Source organism: Rhinoraja longicauda, chromosome 31 (genome assembly GCF_053455715.1).
Source record: "Rhinoraja longicauda isolate Sanriku21f chromosome 31, sRhiLon1.1, whole genome shotgun sequence".
NCBI classification, from domain to species: domain Eukaryota; kingdom Metazoa; phylum Chordata; class Chondrichthyes; order Rajiformes; family Arhynchobatidae; genus Rhinoraja; species Rhinoraja longicauda.
This window is the reverse complement of record NC_135983.1, coordinates 1509568-1529700: the sequence shown is the minus strand read 5'-3', so window position 1 is coordinate 1529700 and position 20133 is coordinate 1509568. Positions and strand designations below refer to the sequence as shown.

Below are 20133 nucleotides of genomic sequence, written 5' to 3'. Positions count from 1 at the left end.
GAGCCGGACAGGGCTGGAGTCTATGGTGAGCCGGACAGGGCTGGAGTCTATGATGAGCCGCGCAGGGCTGGAGTCTATGATGAGCCGCGCAGGGCTGGAGTCTATGATGAGCCGCGCAAGGCTGGAGTCTATGATGAGCCGTGCAGGGCTGGAGTCTATGATGAGCCGCGCAGGGCTGGAGTCTATGATGAGCCGCGCAGGGCTGGAGTCTATGATGAGCCGCGCAGGGCTGGAGTCTATGATGAGCCGTGCAGGGCTGGAGTCTATGATGAGCCGCGCAGGGCTGGAGTCTATGATGAGCCGCGCAGGGCTGGAGTCTATGATGAGCCGCGCAGGGCTGGAGTCTTCGGATCACTGCACCTGCGCAGGGGAATCAGTGTGCCTGCTGGTGCTGTGGGCACTCACTAGTCTCGCTAAATGACCATTCGGGTTTTGTCGTACAACTGTCGTGGCCTGTGTTTGGGCCAGAGCGCAGGGATAAAGCTCGCCGCATAGTTGTTGACAACCTTCTGGAGAACTGTGACATACTATGTATGCAAGAAACATTCTTAGCGAAGCAAGACTTGGACAAACTAAACTCTCAATGATAACCTTCATGGGGCTGGGGAGTCTATAACTGACCTTGGCATGGGAATAGTCAGAGGTAGGGTATCAGGGGGTGTGGTTATTCTACGGAACAAGAAGCATGACTCATCAATAAATGTGGTTAGGCTTGATGCTGACTGGTGTATTGCAATACACTTTGTTCACAACAATAAGGAAATTGTTATCCTAAATGTGTACACACCCTATGAATGCCATCAGAATGAGGATGAATATTTAAATGGGCTTGCCTTCATCAATTCCTTTATTCAAAACAATAATTATTCTAGTGTAGATGTCATTGGGGATATGAATGCAGATATCTCAGACAGGAACTCATTATTTGCCAATCATATGGCTCAGGTCTGTCAAGATAATAATTGTATATTGTCAAGCAAAGTGCTTTTACCTACAGTTATACTTATATTAGTGAGGCCTGGCACAACTACGTCATGGCTGGACCATTGCATTAGTACAGCTGATGCACATGCCTCATTGGGGTGTATGAGCATTCTGTATGGGCAGCAATGACTGATCTGTTGCTCTGTCAATAAATGTTCAACATCTACCTGTGGTATCCAGAGATGGAAATGGTGTTAACACAGGAAAACTGGCCTGGTCAACCCTCACAAAGGAAGACATCTTAGCCTATTATGCTCATACAGATACATCCTTAAGCAATATTCATCTACCTAAAGATGCAATTATGTGTAGTAATGTTAATTGCAAGGATGTGAAGCACAGGAGAGATATCTGCTCCATGTATAATGATATAGTCAGCGTATAATGTAGACAGTAAGCTTTACTACAAGCATAAAAATAAGACACATGACACCAGGCCTGGCTGGAATAAGTATGTAGCTGAGTATCATGCTGAAGCCCGTGAAGCCACTAAATCATGGGCTCTGGCAGGTAGAGCCAGACAAGGGCTGTGCTTGAGTACGAGAAGCTCACTAATGCAAGATCGAAGTATGCTGTTCGCTTCATCTGTAAAAATGAGCAAGCCATGAGGGCTGATGCCATGGCTAAGAAGCTGCTAAGTAACGATACTCCTGATTTATGGAAAGAAGTGAGAGTTCTTAACAACTGCAAACCATCTCTACCGTGCACTGTAGATGGAATCTCCGGAACAGACAATATTGTGGAGTTATGGCGACAGCACTATAGTACTTTATTCAACTGTGTCCAAAGTGATTTGTATAGGGTGGACAATATTGAGAGTAATGATTCAATGGTGATTATGTCACATGAGGTGTACCAAGCTGTGAACAAGCTGTCCGACAACAAAGCAAGTGGTTTAGATCATATTTCTGCTGAACATCTTAAATATGCCAGTATGAGGATAGCTCCTCTCCTTGCTATTTGTTTTACTGGCTTTATGATTCATGGCTTGTTACCAGACTCAGTGTTGTCTGTTCTGTTGGTGCCAGTCATTAAGGACAAAGCTGTTAAAGTAGGCAGCGCAGATAACTACAGGCCCATGGCTTAGGCCAGCATACTGTCAAATGTCCTAGAAAGAATTCTGCCGGATAGATTAAATGAGTTTGTTAACTCCACAGATAACCAGTTTGGTTTAGAAGCTAAACATGGCACTGACGTGCATTTATGCCTTAAAGGAAATTGTAAACAAATATAGAGGTAAAAACTCATCAGTTCTTAAGTGCTTTATTGATGCTTCCAAAGCCTTTGATCGTGTTAATCATAGAAAGTTGTTTGTTAAATTGAGTCAAAGGGGGGTGCCCAAATACATTGTGAGAATTCTGGCTTACTGGTCTGCCCACCAGACTATGCAAGTAAAATGGGGCAATAGGGTCTCAGGCCCATTTGGGGTTAGCAATGGTGTCAGACAAGGGGGAATCTTGGCCCCAGTTCTCTTCAATCTTCATATTGATGATCTGTCCAAGCAATTGAAAGCCTGCAAAGCTGGGTGCATGATTGGTAATACTCTAGTGAACCACATTATGTATGCAGATGATCTTGTGGTCCTTAGTCCATCTAGCGCTGGTCTACAGCTGCTCCTTGCTATATGTTCTGTGTTTGGTGTGGAACATGATATCAAATATAATGCCAGTAAGAGTGTTGTTATGATCTGTAGAACCAAAGAGGATAAATGTCTAAAATTTCCTGATTTTAAATTGTCTGATGATAATCTTAGTGTCCGTACTAAGGTAAAATATCTTGGACATTTTATTACAGAACAAATGACGGATGATAAGGATATTTATAGGCAATGCCGCATGATGTATGCACAAGCAAACATTCCCTTACGCAAGTTTAGTGCGTGTACAGATGAAGATGTCTCTGTTCAGAACATATTGTACACCACTCTATACAGCACACTTGTGGTCAAACTACAGAAAAGCAAGCTAACAGAGACTTCAAGTAGCTTATGAGAATATTACTTAAGAGACCTAGATGGTGTAGTGCAAGTGAAATGGTTGTGGCTGCAGGTGTCAATACTTTACAAACTGTCTTAAGAAATCTTATCTATAAATTTATTTGCCAGATTAATGACTCTAAAAATGAAATCATCTTGGCTGGCCTTATCAAACATAAGGTTGAGCACTACATGCTACAAATCCCAGCTGTGGAGACATAGGCATAGTTGTCTCGTTGTAGGACACTGATTTTTTTAATTCTTGGTTTTAAACTATGTATTGTGCTTTTTGCGTGTAATTTATTGTGCTGTTGTGTGTAATCTATTGTGCTGTTGTGTGTAATTTATTGTGCTGTTGTGTGTAATCTATTGTGCTGTTGTGTGTAATCTATTGTGCTGTTGTGTGTAATTTATTGCGGCGTTTGTGTGCAATTTATTGTGCTTTTGTGTGTTATTTATTCTATGTAATGTCTTGTCTTTTATCTGGACCCTGAGTCTGTAATAAAGTATTGATTTGATTTGATTTGACTACCCCGTCTGATGAAAGCCATTCAGCCATTGGGTCCAAGATCCCCTCTCATCCTTCTAAACTCCAGTGGTGTCGCGACCAGAATGGCACACAAAACTCAAAATGCAGCCTAACCAGAGACTGTAAAGCTGCAAAGTGATGTCCCCACCTATGAAGGCAAATGGAGACGAGAGAGTGCAGATGCTGTAATCAGAGCACAAAGCAAACGGCTCTCGTACCTGCATCAGGACTGAGTGTAGAGAGCAGGTCGTCTGGACCAAAGATACTAGAGGAGCAAGATGAACCACTCCATCGGAATCGCCTATACTGAAGTGTAGTACACAAAGGAGTGTAACATCTGTCATTTTAGTAGGCAAAACCCGCCGTTCGCTATGCCTCTCGCAGTGTTTTGGGGGAACAGTATGTGTGATGATACCATAAAAATGCAGAATATATCTCATCTATCAATTCACAGATTTTTGTTATTTTTCTTTTAAAATGTTTCTGCAAGTTTCTGCCTACTAAAATGGCACCTACGGTTTTTAGGGTCGAGTGGTCTATCTTGCTCTGCTCTATTATCTTTGGTCTGTGCAAAGATGTGTGAGGGAAGGATGAGGGAGGGGCTGGCAGGCAATTGGTGGAACCAAGTGAGGAGCTGGAAAATGGGCAGATGATGCCAGGTGGAGAAGAGGGATTGGGCGAGGTGGGAGACACTGACTGGTGTGTGATCGGTCATAACAGGTAAGGAAAGAAAGCGGGCAATCCGGGAGGGGACGATTAATTCAGCATCTTTAGCCACTTATGCCCTGCCAGCCTCTGTCTCTACCTATGCCCTCTGGTGTCTGAAAGAAAGTAAAATGTTTTTGTTGAATGAGGCAAAGGATAAAATGGGTCCATTGACTAGGAAAGCTTCGCTGTTTGTTGCAATGCGGTTTTGTCACATGTTGGCTGCGCCTAACGGCTGCGGCTCTCTGGCAGTCTGTTTGTCTTTTTTAATTTTTTTTTGTTTGTGTCGGTGTTGGGATGGTTTTTGTTTCTGTTTTTGGCTATGTATGTGTGGTGGGGGGGTTGGAGGTGGGTGTGGGGGTGGGGTGGGGCGGGGGAAACCTTTCTTTTATTAGGTCTCTTCCCCGGGGCGCAGCTCGCCCGCGGGGCCTTCCATCGCCGGCGCGGCTCGGCTGCGGGACTTGACATCGCCAGCGCGGCTCGGCCGCGGGATGTTTCGGTGCCCGGTGCGGCTCGGCCGCTGGACTTAACATCGCCCGGTGCGGCTCGGCCGCGGGACCTTTCGGTGCCCGGTGCGGCTCGGCTGCTGGATTTAACATCGCCAGCGCGGCTCGGCTGCGGGACGTTTCAGTGCCCGGTGCGGCTCGGCCGCGGGACGTTTCGGTGCCCGGTGCGGCTCGGCCGCTGGATTTAACATTGCCAGCGCGGCTCGGCCGCGGGACGTTTCAGTGCCCGGTGCGGCTCGGCCGCTGGACTTAACATCACCCGGTGCGGCTCGGCCGCGGGACGTTTCAGTGCCCGGTGCGGCTCGGCCGCGGGATGTTTCAGTGCCCGGTGCGGCTCGACCGCTGGACTTAACATCGCCCGGTGCGGCTCGGCCGCGGGACGTTTCAGTGCCCGGTGCGGCTCGGCCGCTGGACTTAACATCGCCCGGTGCGGCCGTGGGACGTTTCAGTGCCCGGTGCGGCTCGGGCGCGGGACGTTTCAGTGCCCGGCGCGGCTCGGCCGCTGGACTTAACATCGCCCGGTGCGGCTCGGCCGCTGGACGTTTCGGTGCCTGGTGCGGCTCGGCCGCGGGACGTTTCAGTGCCCGGTGCGGCTCGGCCGCGGGACGTTTCAGTGCCCGGTGCGGCTCGGCCGCTGGACTTAACATCGCCCGGTGTGGCCGCGGGACGTTTCGGTGCCCAGGGCGGCTCGGCCGCGGGGCCTTCCATCCCCTTGCGGGGGCTGTGCGTGTCGTTTGCCTCGGTAGGGGTCGAGCTGCCTGTCTGTGGGTGCGGGGGGAAGAGAGGGGAAGTTTTGTTGCCTCCATCACAGTGAGGGGGTGTTTGGAGTCACTGTGATGGATGTTTGTGTTGGGGTCGGGTGTCCTGTGTTCTTTTCTTTTTTGTGTGTTTTGTGTGACTGCTCAAATTTCGTTCGGTGTAAAAAGCCGAGTGACAATAAAGTGTTGTTATGTTATGTTATGTTAATAGTGGCAAGTAGTGGACCTGTTTCAGAAACTAGAAGTTCCAAAGTCTGAAAATGCTTACCATAAGTTGGCTTTTTACTGCATGCAGCTGCATATTTGGCTTGTATATTGAGGGTGATATTTATTGGTGGCTGCATTTCACTGCATACCGCTGAAACATAAAAGGAAGATTAAAAAGATCTTGAATATGAACTCAAAAACATCATCTAAATTAACTATCCATATCAGATAAAAATCAGGTTTTTAAACATATCGCAGCATGAAAGCTATTCAAATTGTATAATATAAATGTACATAAGTACCAATTTACCCTATTTGTATTTCTGTTATTGCCAATATCACAATGTGTTCTTATTTCACATTGTTTCCTCATTGTTTCATAATATTTCTAAACATAAGATTTTGACAAACTATTTTTACCTTCCATACATTTGCACTCTTCCCCGTGGCACAGCTTTAAAAGCTTATTTTCTCCTATAACGTTGTAAAAGATAGTGCACCTTTTGTCTATAGAAATAAAACAAATGATATGTAATATCATATAATGAGATTCTGTATTAATGCTTTAATATTATATGAATAGGTTATTAGATGGTTATCATTCTCTTTCAAGCCACCCAGTCTCCAAAACTAGAGTAAAATGATGTTAAGGATAAGGGGAAAATAGAACCGTGAGATTAATGTCCATGTTAATTCCACAGGTTGGATTTGGATCACAGAAACAACAAAAATATTGTCAACATTCTGGGCTGTCGATTTAAAAAAAAAAGAAATGGAACTGTAAATTTGTACTTCCAATTTTGCCCATTTTACAATGGATAGAAAAAGAATTGTCTGATCTATACGAAGTTTGGCATCACAGAGAATGATAAACTACCTGGAGAACGATAGTTGTAAACTGTGAAAGGAGATGGGGTAACCATTCCAACTTTCATAACTTCATAGACTAGGAATGCAACACAGAAGTACTGGTCTGATGGAGTCTGAAATAAAAAGAAAACGGCAAGGTGAAAATTCAAGAATTCAAAAACTGTGGACATGATATGAGGAAGTTCTCATTGATTTGGATCAGTACTTTAACTGAGATACAGATACAGATGAATTAACATTTTAGGATCCTAACTGGTCACATCCTAGGAATGGGCCAATTCAGAATGAGATGTCGCTCAGTGCTGGAATTCCCTTGGGAACATCAATGTTGAGATTCATAGATCTCTAGACTCCAAGGAAATCAAGGGGTATGGGGATCGAGCAGAGTTGATGTCAAAGTTCAGCAATAATAGGAACTATTCCTTCAAGTTCTTTTGTTTTTGTTTGGATTAAATATAATTTGCGGTTCTATTTGCAGTTGTTATTGGGTACGTCCACATCTGACATGTGGGAACCATTTAAAGGCCAGTTGATCAAAATTCAGGACCAGCATGTTCCAGTATGGAGGAGGGATAAGGATGTCAAAGTAAGGGAACCTTGGATGAACAAAAAGGTTGTAAATCTGGTCAAAAATAAAAAGAAAGTGCCTGCAAGTTTAAAGAAGATGAAATCAGACAGAGGCCTTGAGGAATATAAAGCAAGTGGGAAAGAACTCAAGTGGGCAAGTAGAAGAGCCAAAAGGGGCTACAAAATGGCTTTTACAAGTCAGTTTAAAGAAAATCCCAAGGCTTTTTATACCTATATAAAAATATACAGACTGAACGTCTATGACTGGTGGAATTATGGGACTGCTGCTGCTTGTGATATGACTTGAACATAAACTTAAATGGGTTGGTTAGTAAGACGACACCAAGATTTCTGAAGACGTAAACTGTGAGGAAGGCTGTCAAAGTAAACAGCGGGATAGAGGCAAGGTCAGAAATACGCAGAGATGTGCTTCGAGAGGCTGGTTATGGCACACATTAAATCCAACCTACCAAGCAGCCTTGATCCTCTGTAGTTCTCCTACCATCCCAACAGGTCCACGGCTGATGCCATCTCTCTAGCCCTACACTCATCCCTGGAACGCCTGGATAAGTAGGCGACCTATGCCAGACTCCTATTCATCGACTTTAGCTCTACTTTAACACCATTATCCCATCAAGCTCATCTCCAAACTCATGGAACTTGGAGTCAGCACTTCCCTGGACTTGACAGGATCCTTGACTTTCTGAACAACAGACCACAATCAGTAAGGATAATTCTCCACGATAACTCTCAACACTGATGCCCCGCAAGGATGTGTTCTCAGCCCCCTACTATACTCCTGAAAACACTCGTGACTGTGCAGCCAAATACAAATTCAACTCAATCTCCAAGTTTCCAGATGATACCACCGTAGTGGGATGGAGATCGAATGATGGTGAGGCATGTACAGAAAGGAGATTAAGAACCCAGTAATGGTGCCAAGACAATAACTTCTCCCTCAATGTCAGCAAGACAAAGGAGATAATCATTGACTTCAGAAAGCGAAGCAGCACACACACCCCAGGCTACATCGATAGCGCTGCAGTGGAGATGATCAAAAGCTTCAAGTTCTAAGGAATAAATAGCACGTAATTTGTCTTGGGCCAGCTGCATGAAAGCTATGGGCATGAAAGTGCCACAACGCTTCTACTTCCTTACAATGCTTAGGAAGTTTGGCATGTCTCCAACAACCCTCACCAACTTCTACAGATGCACCATTGAAAACATCTTATCCTGATGTATCACAGCCTGGTTTGGGAACAGCTCCATCCAAGACCTCAAGAAATTGCAGAGAGTTGTGGAGGCAGCTCAGACCATCACCCTAACCAGCCTCCCTTCCATTGACTCCATCTACACTTTATGCTGCATTGGCAAGACCACCAACCTAATCAAGGACCAGTCTCATCCTCGCTCTTTTCCCTCGCTCTTTTCCCCTCTCCCATTGGGCAGGAGATACAGACTCTACCAGCTAGAGAGTGGTCCTGATCTCCCATCTACCTCATTGGAGACCTTTGAACTTTCTTTAATCGAACTTTATCGGAATTCAATGTTACATCTGTGCACTAAATGTTGTACCTTTTATCATTTATCTTTGCACTGTGTGATTGTATTCATGTATAATCATTTTTTTACTGGATGGCATGCAAACAAATGCTTTTCACTGTATCTCGGTAAACATGACAATAATAATGAGAAAACAAAAGGCAGATGGAGTTTAATCTGATCAAATATAAGGTGTTGCACTTTGGAGGTTCAAATGTAGGGGGAAAATGTACAATTAATAGCAAGATCCTTAACAGCATTGTAGTGCAGAGAGATCTTGCAGACCAAGGATGGAAGTATCAGAGCAGGTTTCTCATGCAGGGGGTGGTGAGCACCTGGATCATGCTGGTCGCAGATATAATTGTGGTGGCATTCAAGAGACTTTTGGATGGACACACGGATATACAGGGAATGGAGAGATATGGATTATGTGCAGACAGATGAGTGTTGGGCTTGACATCATGTTCGGTACAGACATTGTGGGGTTCCTGTGTTGTACTATTCTATGCTCTAAATACAGGACGTCATCTCTAAATCAGAGCTGTCATTCACATGGGACACCAAACTGAGGTTCCAAATGCCATAACAGGAGTAAATACAGTATCGTGTGACATTACATGGTAGAAAATGAGGGGAATTATCCATGATCACCATGTTGACATTTAAAAATAAATATTTTTTAAGAGATACAGCATGGGAAGAGGCCCTTCGGCCCACCGAGTCTGTGCCGACCGGCGATTCCCCGCACATTAACACTATCCTACACATACTAGGGACAATTTACAATTCTACCGAAGCCAGTTAAGCTACAAACCTGTATGTCTTTGAAGTGTGGGAGGAAACCGAAGATCTCGAGGAAAACACATGCAGGTCACGGGCAGAACGTAAAAAACTCCGTACGGACAGCACCATAGTTCTAGCACTGCAAGTGCTGTAAGGCAGCAATTCTACCGCTGCGCCACCATACTACCCTTCTGTCCCTAATCCCTATCCCTAATTAACAGAAAGAAAACCTATGTAAACATAATCACAGTATTAATTGTGGGAGCTTGCTGTGTGTGAACTATCTGGAAAATGACTAAAAGACATAAATATTCCATCGACATGGACAGCACTTTGGAACATCTTGCCTTGAAAGGAATGATGTAAATGAAAGGTTTTTTTTAACCTTTATTTAGTTGGCAACTGATATGATTCAGCAAATTCAAGCTTTTGCATTGATATTTATTTTGGTTTATTATTATCCCATAGCAGCCACTATAATGAGAACATTCTACTGTTGTCACCACTTATCTTAATTAACACAAAGCTTGAACAATAGAGGAAGAAAACAATAAATATTTTTTTATACTCCTTACTGGATTCATTTGAAGAATGACGCTTCGATCTGATATTCTATAGGCCAGAATGAGACTATCAACTCCATTTAACAGCTAAAGAAATGAAAACAAAACATTTAGTCATCAAATAATTACATTATTGAGTTTTAAATTAGACACCATATATTTATAATTGCTTAACCATTTTTAAGTCCTCCTCATCTGGTAATAAGCCCGTGTTCAGGGCAATCTCCATGACAGAATGGTCTGATTCCTCAACATCATGTTCAGATGGTTTACTTCTAAAAACAACAATAAAAAATAATATTTAATAACCTAACAGGAAAATTCCTGCTCTCTACTTCTCTTTGCACCTCAGTTTTAAGAGACTGCCCCTTACTTTGTCCCCTTGTTCATGCCTCTCATATTGATGAAAAAAAAGTAATACCTACCATGTCAAGCCGCTTAGCTTATATGTTTAAATAAGGTCACCCCTCGATCCTTTAAACCACAAGGATTACAAATACAACGCTCTAGCCTCTCATGATAGGGAAGAATTAGTTCTGTGAATCTTGATTTGCCAGATACTCATGCTATTACCTGATCTATCTCTATTGGTGCATTTCAAAGTAAAAACCCACATGACAAAATAATGTGAATATGTCACTGTATACTAATAACATTTTTATTATTTTTACTGAATTTGAAAATGTTTATACTTACAGTGATTTGTCAATTTATTATTTTCCTTCTCCATACCATGGTGTGTTTGTGTTTTGCTTTGGCTGCTGCTGATAACAAATCCTTCTTGGATTGGGCTTTAGAGGTGGGGGCTGAATTTGGGGGCTTTGTAATCCCAACAACTTTTCTTTTTTTCTCTACTACAGCTTTTTCCTTTTCCTTCTCTGGTTGGTATTCTTTGTATGCCCATTTCATGTTCCTATAAAGTCTTTGATCGACTAGGTCATGCAAGAAATCTGCCGCACTGCACTGCAGATGCCGCTATGCGGAGATGCATGATACATGCGGCGAAACACACTCGTAACCACACCAGCATACACCGCAACGATCGAGCGCATGATTTCATCGTCTCGCGCGCGAGTCTTCAATACTTCTGAATCATAATTTACAGCATAAAACGAATATGGGGCTGCAACGCGGAAAGCAATACTTTTTGATGAAGCGCACACTCACCGAGTCTAGAGCAAATGTAAGACTAGACTCGTTTACCAGCAGTTTTACACGTGCTTTATCCAGTGCATATGATAGGTTTTTCATTACAAAAGAAAGAGTCATAAGGAAACGGTCATTACAAGTCCATACATCTGCATTTCTCAACCTTTTTACCCTTGCAGAACCCTTGAAATAATTTTCATGTCTCAGGGAACCCCTACATAAAAATTCGTCATGTGCAGCTCCTGTCCACTGACCACCAAAGGCCATTTCACACTGGCGCCCTATAGACGTAGCTAAATATATTCCCTATAATTATTATACTTTTAAATGATATAACAGGTTGAAGACTTTATTATAATAACCAAGAGTTTTCCAAGAATATGCCGTTCGTGTATAATAAAATTACGAATATGAAATTAAAATGACTTAAAAATGCATTTACATATGATTAGCAAGGATGTGCATTTCTGCTCTACATTGATCCTAGTCCTGGGGAAAACAAACCCACATATGACCACTAGAAACATAGAAAATAGGTGCAGGAGTAGGCCATTCGGCCCTTCGAGCCTGCACCACCATTCAATATGATCATGGCTGATCATCCAGCTCAGTAGCCTGTACCTGCCTTCTCTCCATACCCCCTGATCCCTTTAGCAAAAAGGGCCACATCTAACTCCCTCTTAAATATAGCCAATGAACTGGCCTCAACTACCTTCTGTGGCAGAGAATTCCACAGACTCACCACTCTCTGTGTGAAGAAATGTTTTCTCATCTCGGTCCTAAAAGACTTCCCCCTTATCCTTAAGCTGTGACCCTGGTTCTGGACTTCCCCAACATCGGGAACAATCTTCCCGCATCTAGCCTCTCCAACCCCTTAAGAATTTTATATGTTTCAATAAGATCCCCCCTCAATCTTCTAAATTCCAGCGAGTATAAGCCTAGTCTATCCAGTCTTTCCTCATATGCAAGTCCCGCCATCCCAGGGATTAATCTGGTGAACCTTCTCTGTACTCCCTTTAAGGCAAGAACGTCTTTCCTTAGGTTAGGAGACCAAAACTGCACACAATACTCCAGGTGCGGTCTCACCAAGGCCCTGTACAACTGCAGCAGAACCTCCCTGCTCCTAAACTCAAATCCTCTTGCTATGAATGCCAACATACCATTCGCTTTCTTCACTGCCTGCTGCACCTGCATGCTTGCTTTCAATGACTGGTGCACCATGACACCCAGGTCACGTTGCATCTCCCCTTCTCCCAATCGGTCACCATTCAGGTAATACTCTGCTTTCCTGTTCTTGCCACCGAAGTGGATAACCTCACATTTATCCACATTATATTGCATCTGCCATGCATTTGCCTACTCGCCTAATCTATCCAAGTCACTCTGCAGCCTTCTAGCATCCTCCTCGCAGCTAACACTGCCACCCAGCTTCGTGTCATCCGCAAACTTAGAGATGTTGCATTCAATTCCCTCGTCCAAATCATTAATATACACTGTAAATAACTGGGGTCCCAGCACTGATTCTTGCAGTACCCCACTAGTCACTGCCTGCCATTCCGAAAAGGACCCGTTTATTCCTACTCTTTGCTTCCTGTCCGCCAACCAATTTTCTATCCACCTCAAAACTGAACCCTCATTGCAGTAATTTAGAGTATAATGTCATCTTGCTTATTGAAGTACATATTGAAGTACTTGTTGAAGTAAATTCGCACATTAATTGATAATCAGGCGAAAAAGGTGGTAATTGGCTTTTAGAAACATAGAAAATAGGTGCAGGAGTAGGCCATTCAGCCCTTCGAGCTTGCACCGCCATCAATATGATCATGGCTGATCATCCAACTCAGTATCCCGTACCTGCCTTCTCTCCATACCCCCTGATCCCTTTAGCCACAAGGGCCACATCTAACTCCCTCTTAAATATAGCCAATGAATTGGCCTCAACTACCTTCTGTGGCAGAGAATTCCACAGATTCACCACTCTCTGTGTGAAAAAAAAACGTTCTCATCTCGGTCCTAAAAGACTTCCCCCTTATCCTTAAACTGTGACCCCTTGTTCTGGACTTCCCCAACATCGGGAACAATTTCCCTGCATCTAGCCTGTCCAACCCCTTAAGAATTTTATAAGTTTCTATAAGATCCCCCCTCAATCTTCTGAATTCCAGCGAGTACAAGCCGAGTCTATCCAGTCTTTCTTCATATGAAAGTCCTGCCATCCCAGGAATCAATCTGGTGAACCTTCTCTGTACTACCTCTATGGCAAGAATAATAATAATAATAATAATGCATTATATTTATATAGCGCTTTTCATATACTCAAAGACGCTTTACAGAGATTTAGAGAACATAGGGAAATGAATAAATAGATAAATAAGTAAATAAGTAAACGAACAGAGAAAGGAGACAGAAGGTGAGGTGACCTTCAGTGGTTGAAGGCAGTACTGAACAGGTGAGACTTCAGCGATGTTTTGAATGTGGTGAGTGTGGAGGAGTCTCTAACGGTTTGGGGTAGTGAGTTCCATAGGGTGGGAGCAGCGATGGAGAAAGCCCTGTCCTTCTTTCTTCAGATTAGGAGACCAAACTGTACGCAATACTCAAGGTGTGGTCTCACCAATGCCCTGTACAACTGCAGCAGAATCTCCCTGCTCCTATACTCAAATCCCCTCGCTATAATAATAATAATAATAATAAGCATTTATTTTATATAGCGCTTTACTAGGTGCTCAAAGCGCTTTACAAAAACAGTCATAACATAAAAACAAACAGACAAACTATCCTGACGGAGAAGCGGCGAACAAATAGCACCAGCGTCCTCTCACGTCAGGGTCCGGCAGTAGACAACAAAAAGCACAGGACACATGTTGGCTATGAATGCCAACATACCATTTGCTTTCTTCACTGCCTGCTGCACCTGCATGCCTACTTTCAATGACTGGTGTACCACGACACCCAGGTCTCGTTGCATTTCCCCTTTTCCTAATCGGCCACCATTTCTGTTGTGTTTTATATTTTAACCCCGTCATAATTAATTTAGTTATATAATCTTGCACTTAAATTTAATATTTACTCATTACAGTTCCACCACTGATTTTCTGGCACTCTTGGTTCCAGAGCTTAGCTGGTTTATCCAGCAGGCCAAGGAAGTCGGCTATAGGGATAGATGTGCTGGCTCCAGCTGGGCTGGAGTTCCAGAGTCCCGGCCGCAGGTTACAAATTCAACCCACTGATTGGCCGTGGAAGTCCCAATGAGGTCGCGATTGACTGCCTTGCCCAGCCTAGGTGCCACATTTTCGGGGAGACTTCCAGGGCAGGGGGATTTCAAGTGGGCTCTCGTAATTTTGTCCGGATTTCAATGATTAGCAGCTATTTCTCGCGGAACCCCTAGCGACCTATAGCGGAACCCTAGTGTTCCGGGGAACCCTGGTTGAGAAACGTTACTATATATCGTTTATTTTCTTTTTTTGTCTTTCTTTTTTTCTATCTGATTTTTCTGTTGGTAAACGTGATTTTGGCAAAGTGAAAACGCAGAAATCATGCAAAAAGTGCGGAAAATGAATTTTAAAAATGAGGAAATCCACGGAAACTTCACATGCCTGATCCTGTTGCAGAACCACAATGCCCTCACCAAAACATGATCTCCCTCCTATGTTTATATCATGGGCAAATTTTAAAACCTTACAGTTCATTCCCTCCTCCATTTAATTAATGTCCATATTAAATAATTGAAGGCCGTGAACTGATCTCCATGGTACTCCACCATTAGCAAAGAACCATTTATTCCAACTCTTCATTTGCCATGTGATGGCCGGTTTTCCATCATGGTAACACACTTGGGTTTAGGTTTATTACTGCCATCTGTACCAAGGTACAGTGAAAAGGTTTATCCTGCATGCTATCTAATCAGATCAGGTAATACTATACATAAATATAATCAAGTAAAACTCAAGTACGATAGGTTGAGCAAAGGGGGAAATACAGAGTGCAAAATATATTTCTCAGTAGCGCATTGAAGCGCATTAGTTCTGTAAAGTCCAATGTCCGCAATGTGGTAGAGGTGAATCAGACAGTACCCTAGCTTATGGTAGCCAGATAACAGAGCAGAAGAAGCTGTTTCTGTCTGTTGGAGCATGCTTTCAAGATTCTCTCCAAACCTTCGGCTCTTATGCACTAGTTTCTCATGTGGCATCTTGTCAAACGCTTTTGGATATCTAAATACACTACATCTGTAGGTTCACTTTTGTCTATTCTCCCTGAATCCTTTAAAAAATCCATGCAAATTTGTCAAACTTGATTCACCATTCTTGAAACTATTTAGACATGTCTACAAAACTCAAATTATTTCTAACTTTTACAGAGGAATATCTGTGTATGCTCTTTAGTAGCTCTGTTCTGACCATAATTAGAGAATTTTATCCCTCACAAGTTGTTAGGACAAACATAATGTCACAGGCATTCCACAGTGGTTTGTTGACAGTTGAATGGGGGAAGGAGAAGAGAAATCAACATTTAAAGCATTAAAAGGCATTAATTTTCTTTATAATTAGCAGTGATACAATCGCGATGCAGCAAAACAATGGTGCATTTTTGAAGTTGTTTACCCAAATATTTGGGATTGAATATACCTGAGGAATGGATGTAATAATCAACTCATTCTGAAATCTGTTTCATAAGGTGATTTCCATATCGTACTCAGTTCCTACTAAGTAAAATGTTGTTTCATTGGAACTAATTTATTTTTAGTTTGGTATAGGGTCCAAAAGATAAAATAGTTGTCATCTAACAATTCCTCCACTAAAATAAGCTACCAATAGAAAACCAAGTGTATTTTTCAACCATTGAGGCAATCAAGATTAAAAGAAAGGATTTTCCTACTATAAATGTTGACCCGATTTCTATTAGACCAGTTTTAATGAAGTCTTTGGCTTTGTTATAATGGATTTGGAGATCACAATGGAAGTACCCTCCAGATCAACAGCTGCTAGTACATTAGCAGCAAGTAAAACATAACCACTTTCCAACAACTAAGCTATTAAACATCAGTAAAACATAACCACTTTCCAACAACTAAGCTATTAAACATCAGTAAAACATAAACACTTTCCAACAACTAAGCTATTTCTAAGGATTGTTGTCCAAAATAGATATGATATTCGGAAATATTCAACTCGTGTACATAAACATTGCATATTGCAAACTCATTATTGCTTTGACTGTGAAGATATTTTTCATGTGTAGGAAGGAACTGCAGATTCTGGTTTAAACCGAAGATAGACACAAAATGCTGGAGTAACTCAGCGGGACAGGCAGCATCTCGAGAGAGAAGGAATGGAAGACGTTTCAGCTCGAGACCCTTTTTCAGACTCATATTTTTCATGTTATGTAATGTAATTAAGGATAGTAATTCTGATTAAATGGGATTTTGGGGGGTTGTGGGCTAATGCTGATGGGATCATAATTCCTGGAATCATAAAATAAAATCATAAAATGAAAAAATAGCTTGCACCCTTTACACCTTTCCCTTTGCGCTTGATGAAGGAGGCCTGAGTACTGGCTCTTCTTGTTACATCATTACAATGGTGCCATTTCAGCTGATTCAGGTGCAATTAGTGGATTGCTCCTGATGGTTCAGGCCATTGTGATAACTCACACAGAATAGGCTCCATGGAGTCAATTTTAAAGTATGCTCCAAGATCACAAATAACAAATACTGGAAACCTGAAACCAAAACAGGACATGCCCAAAACAGTAGTTAGTTTTTAGACAGTAGTTTTCTGTGGAAACAACAGGTCCACCCTTTATCAGAATATTGTTCTTTTTTGCCACAAACATTGCACCCTACCAGTATTTGCAGTTTATGTTCCATTTCAACAATTGCTCAGTAATTAGACCTCTGCCCACCTTCACGCCACCTCTCTCACCCAACACTTACTTTGCACAAGCTTTCAGACGATAAACCTTCTCAACTCCTGCAGGTTTTCTATCTGGAAATAGACCATCATTATTATTATTAATACGTCTGAGTAAACTAAATCAGATTAAATCATATATTAACAATATCTTATAAAAATTGTTACATTTTGATACATTATAGAGTATAGACATATATATTGAGAATAGAGGTTGGGAGGTCATGTTGCAGTGGTATAAGACATTGATATAAGCCATCAGGCATTTAGAGTATTGTGTTCAAGTCTGGGCACCATGTTGTAGGAAAGATGTTGTCAAGTTGGAAAGGGTACAGAGAAGGTTTACGAGGATGTTGTCAGGACTAGAGGGTCTGAGCTATAGGGAGAGGTCAAAAGTGACACCAAAACAGGGTGGACCACATGAGGTTGCAATCTCCCACCCCAGATTGCAACCTCACGTGGTGCACCCTGCAAGCTGGCTTTAGACCTGGTAGAAGCTGCGCAGATCAAGTCCTTGCCCTCACTACCAATATAGAGGCTGGCTTCCAACGTGCCCTGAAAACTGGTGTTGCTCTCATCGATCCATCATCACCTTATGACACCTTGTGGAGACATGGTCTGGTGCTGAAAACTTCCAGAATCTTCAAGTGCCAAACCTCTCATCCATCCTCAGCAACTGTAGATTTAGGGTTTCGCTTGTGGACCAGACCAGTTCTATCAGGACCCTGAGTGATGGCCTCCCCCAGGGCTCTGTCCTAGCTCCCCTACTCTTCAACATCTATGTGAGTGACGTGCCAACTACATCGTCCAGGAAGTTTGCATATGCAGATGACCTTGCCCTTGCCTACCAGGGAGCTGCCCTTGAGGATATCAGCAGAGTGCTAACCCAAGACTTGAAGGGGATGGAGGAGTTCTTCACCTTCTGGCGACTTCGCCCCAACCCATCTAAGACAACTGTCACTGCCTTTCACCCCAGCAATCGGCTCGCCCATGCAAAGCTCCGAGTGTCCTTTTGTGGTGAGCCGGTGAAGAATGAGGAATTCCCCAAGTACCTCGGAGTCACCCTGGACCGCACCCTCACCTGTCGTGAACACCTGAACACCAGTATGATAAACTGAAAACAAGGGTCAACATCATCAGGAAACTTGCAGGCAACAGCTGGGGATCCAATGCATACACCCTCCATACTGCAAGCTTAGCCCTAGTCTACTCAACAGCCGAGTTTTGCTCAACAGCTTGGGCTAACAGCTGCCATACCAAACGAGTTGACACTGTCCTTAACTCTGCAATGCAGGTCATCACAGGGACACTTAAGTCAATACCTTTGCAGTGGCTCCCTGTCCTCTCTCACATCGTCCCTCCCAGCATACACAGAAGGAAGAGGATGTTGACAGATTGGTGCACCATCGAGGCTAACCCTGACCTTCCCATCCATGCTGACTTGAACAATCTGCCCAACATGCGCCTGAAGTCCCGCAAACCCTTCTGGTCTTCAGATAAATCCCTGGAAGACTTTGACTCCAAGACTGAGTGGAGCAGAGCCTGGAAAGATGCCAACAGCAACAACGGAGAGGTCATCACGGACCCCACAGTGAAACCACCGGGATTTGACCTCCATCGCAAGCAATGGCTAACCCTGAACAGGATCCACACCCTCCATGCAAGAACAGCCCATCACCTGCACAAGTGGGGGATGACAGACATCCCTGCTTGTGACTGCGGATATCCAGACCAGACCATCCCACACATCGTGAATGACTGCTCACTGAGGCTTTTCCCTGGTGGCATCAAGGCCATCCACCCAGCAACTGATGCTGCCCTGGCCTGGATGTCTACCCTTGACCTACAACTTTAGGCTGTGCACGCCAGACGCAAGAGATAGAGAAAGGGAGAGGTTGAGTAGGCTGGGACATTATTCCCTGGAGCGCAGGAGATTGAGCGGTGATCTGACTGAGGTGTATAATGTCATGAGAGGAATAGATCGGTTAGTTGCACAGAGTCTCTTACCCAGAATAGGGGAATCGAGGAACAGAAGACATAGGTTTAAGGTGAAGCGGAAAATATTTAACAGGAATCCGAGGGGTAACTTCTTCACACAAAGGGTGGTGGGTGTATGAAACAAGGTGGCAGAGGAGGTAGTTGAGGTTGGGACTATCCCAGTATTTAAGAAACAGTTACAGACAGGTAGATGGACAGGACAGGTTTGGAAGGAAATGGACCAAACGCGGGCAGGTGGGATTAATGTAGCTAGGACATGTTGGTCGGTGTGGGCAAGATGGGCCGAAGAGCTTGTTTCCACACAGTATCACTCTATAACTGTGACTCCATTATAGCAGATAATGCAACAGTGGATCCTGTACTCACCTGACCTGGCTTTTGTGGCTTCTATTTTTAGGTCGAAATGACAAGTTTCACCAGATGTGTCGATGAGATAATATACACTTTGCATCTATGCAAGAAACAAGATCCCATTAGATAGCTTTATGGAAAACTAACCTAACCATGATCTTCTCGTTTATGTTTTGAAACAAGTGTCAAACATTCAGCAATATTGGTTGATTACTATGTTGGCTGAATATTGCACATAAATCTCTACAAATTATGAACCAATTCTTTTCGGTCATTCTGCCTCTGCTTAGGAATTAAACTAATCAGATGACAAGAAAAAATTCACAAAGTGCTGGAGTATCTCAGTGGGTTCAGCAGCATCTCTGGAGATCATGGATAGGTGATGTTTTGGGTATCAAGACACTTCTTCAGACGGATAGGTATTAGACAATAGACAATAGGTGCAGGAGTAGGCCATTCGGCCCTTCGAGCCTGTACGCACCGCCATTCAATATGATCATGGCTGATCATTTAGTACCCCGTTCCTGCCTTCTCCCCATACCCCTTGGTATTGGTTTAATAACTGACCCATAACACACATTAAGTAAAAATGTTGTGATTTTTTTGGTGTACACACAATTGGTCAATCTTAGGGTAGTGTTGCAAATGTAATTTTCAGTCATATTGCACAACAATTTGTTTGATCAAAAATTTCAAGAAAGCCATACAATTTAGATATTGTAATGTGGTTGAGAATAAAATGG

The 20133-nt window shown here is 43.2% G+C and overlaps 1 protein-coding gene across 1 annotated transcript in view; it reads right to left on the bottom strand.

Annotated features, from left to right (window-relative positions):
• c5 (complement component 5) overlaps positions 1–20133 on the bottom strand; it is a 170408-nt gene that overhangs the window by 10308 nt on the left and 139967 nt on the right. The window contains exons 32-38 of the mRNA XM_078425909.1: positions 19406–19490; positions 17065–17116; positions 10165–10264; positions 10002–10076; positions 6542–6647; positions 6085–6171; positions 5726–5815 (exon numbers count right to left, since the gene is read on the bottom strand). Of these exons, the coding sequence (XP_078282035.1) occupies positions 5726–5815; positions 6085–6171; positions 6542–6647; positions 10002–10076; positions 10165–10264; positions 17065–17116; positions 19406–19490 (595 nt within the window). The remainder of the gene's footprint in view (positions 1–5725; positions 5816–6084; positions 6172–6541; positions 6648–10001; positions 10077–10164; positions 10265–17064; positions 17117–19405; positions 19491–20133) is intronic.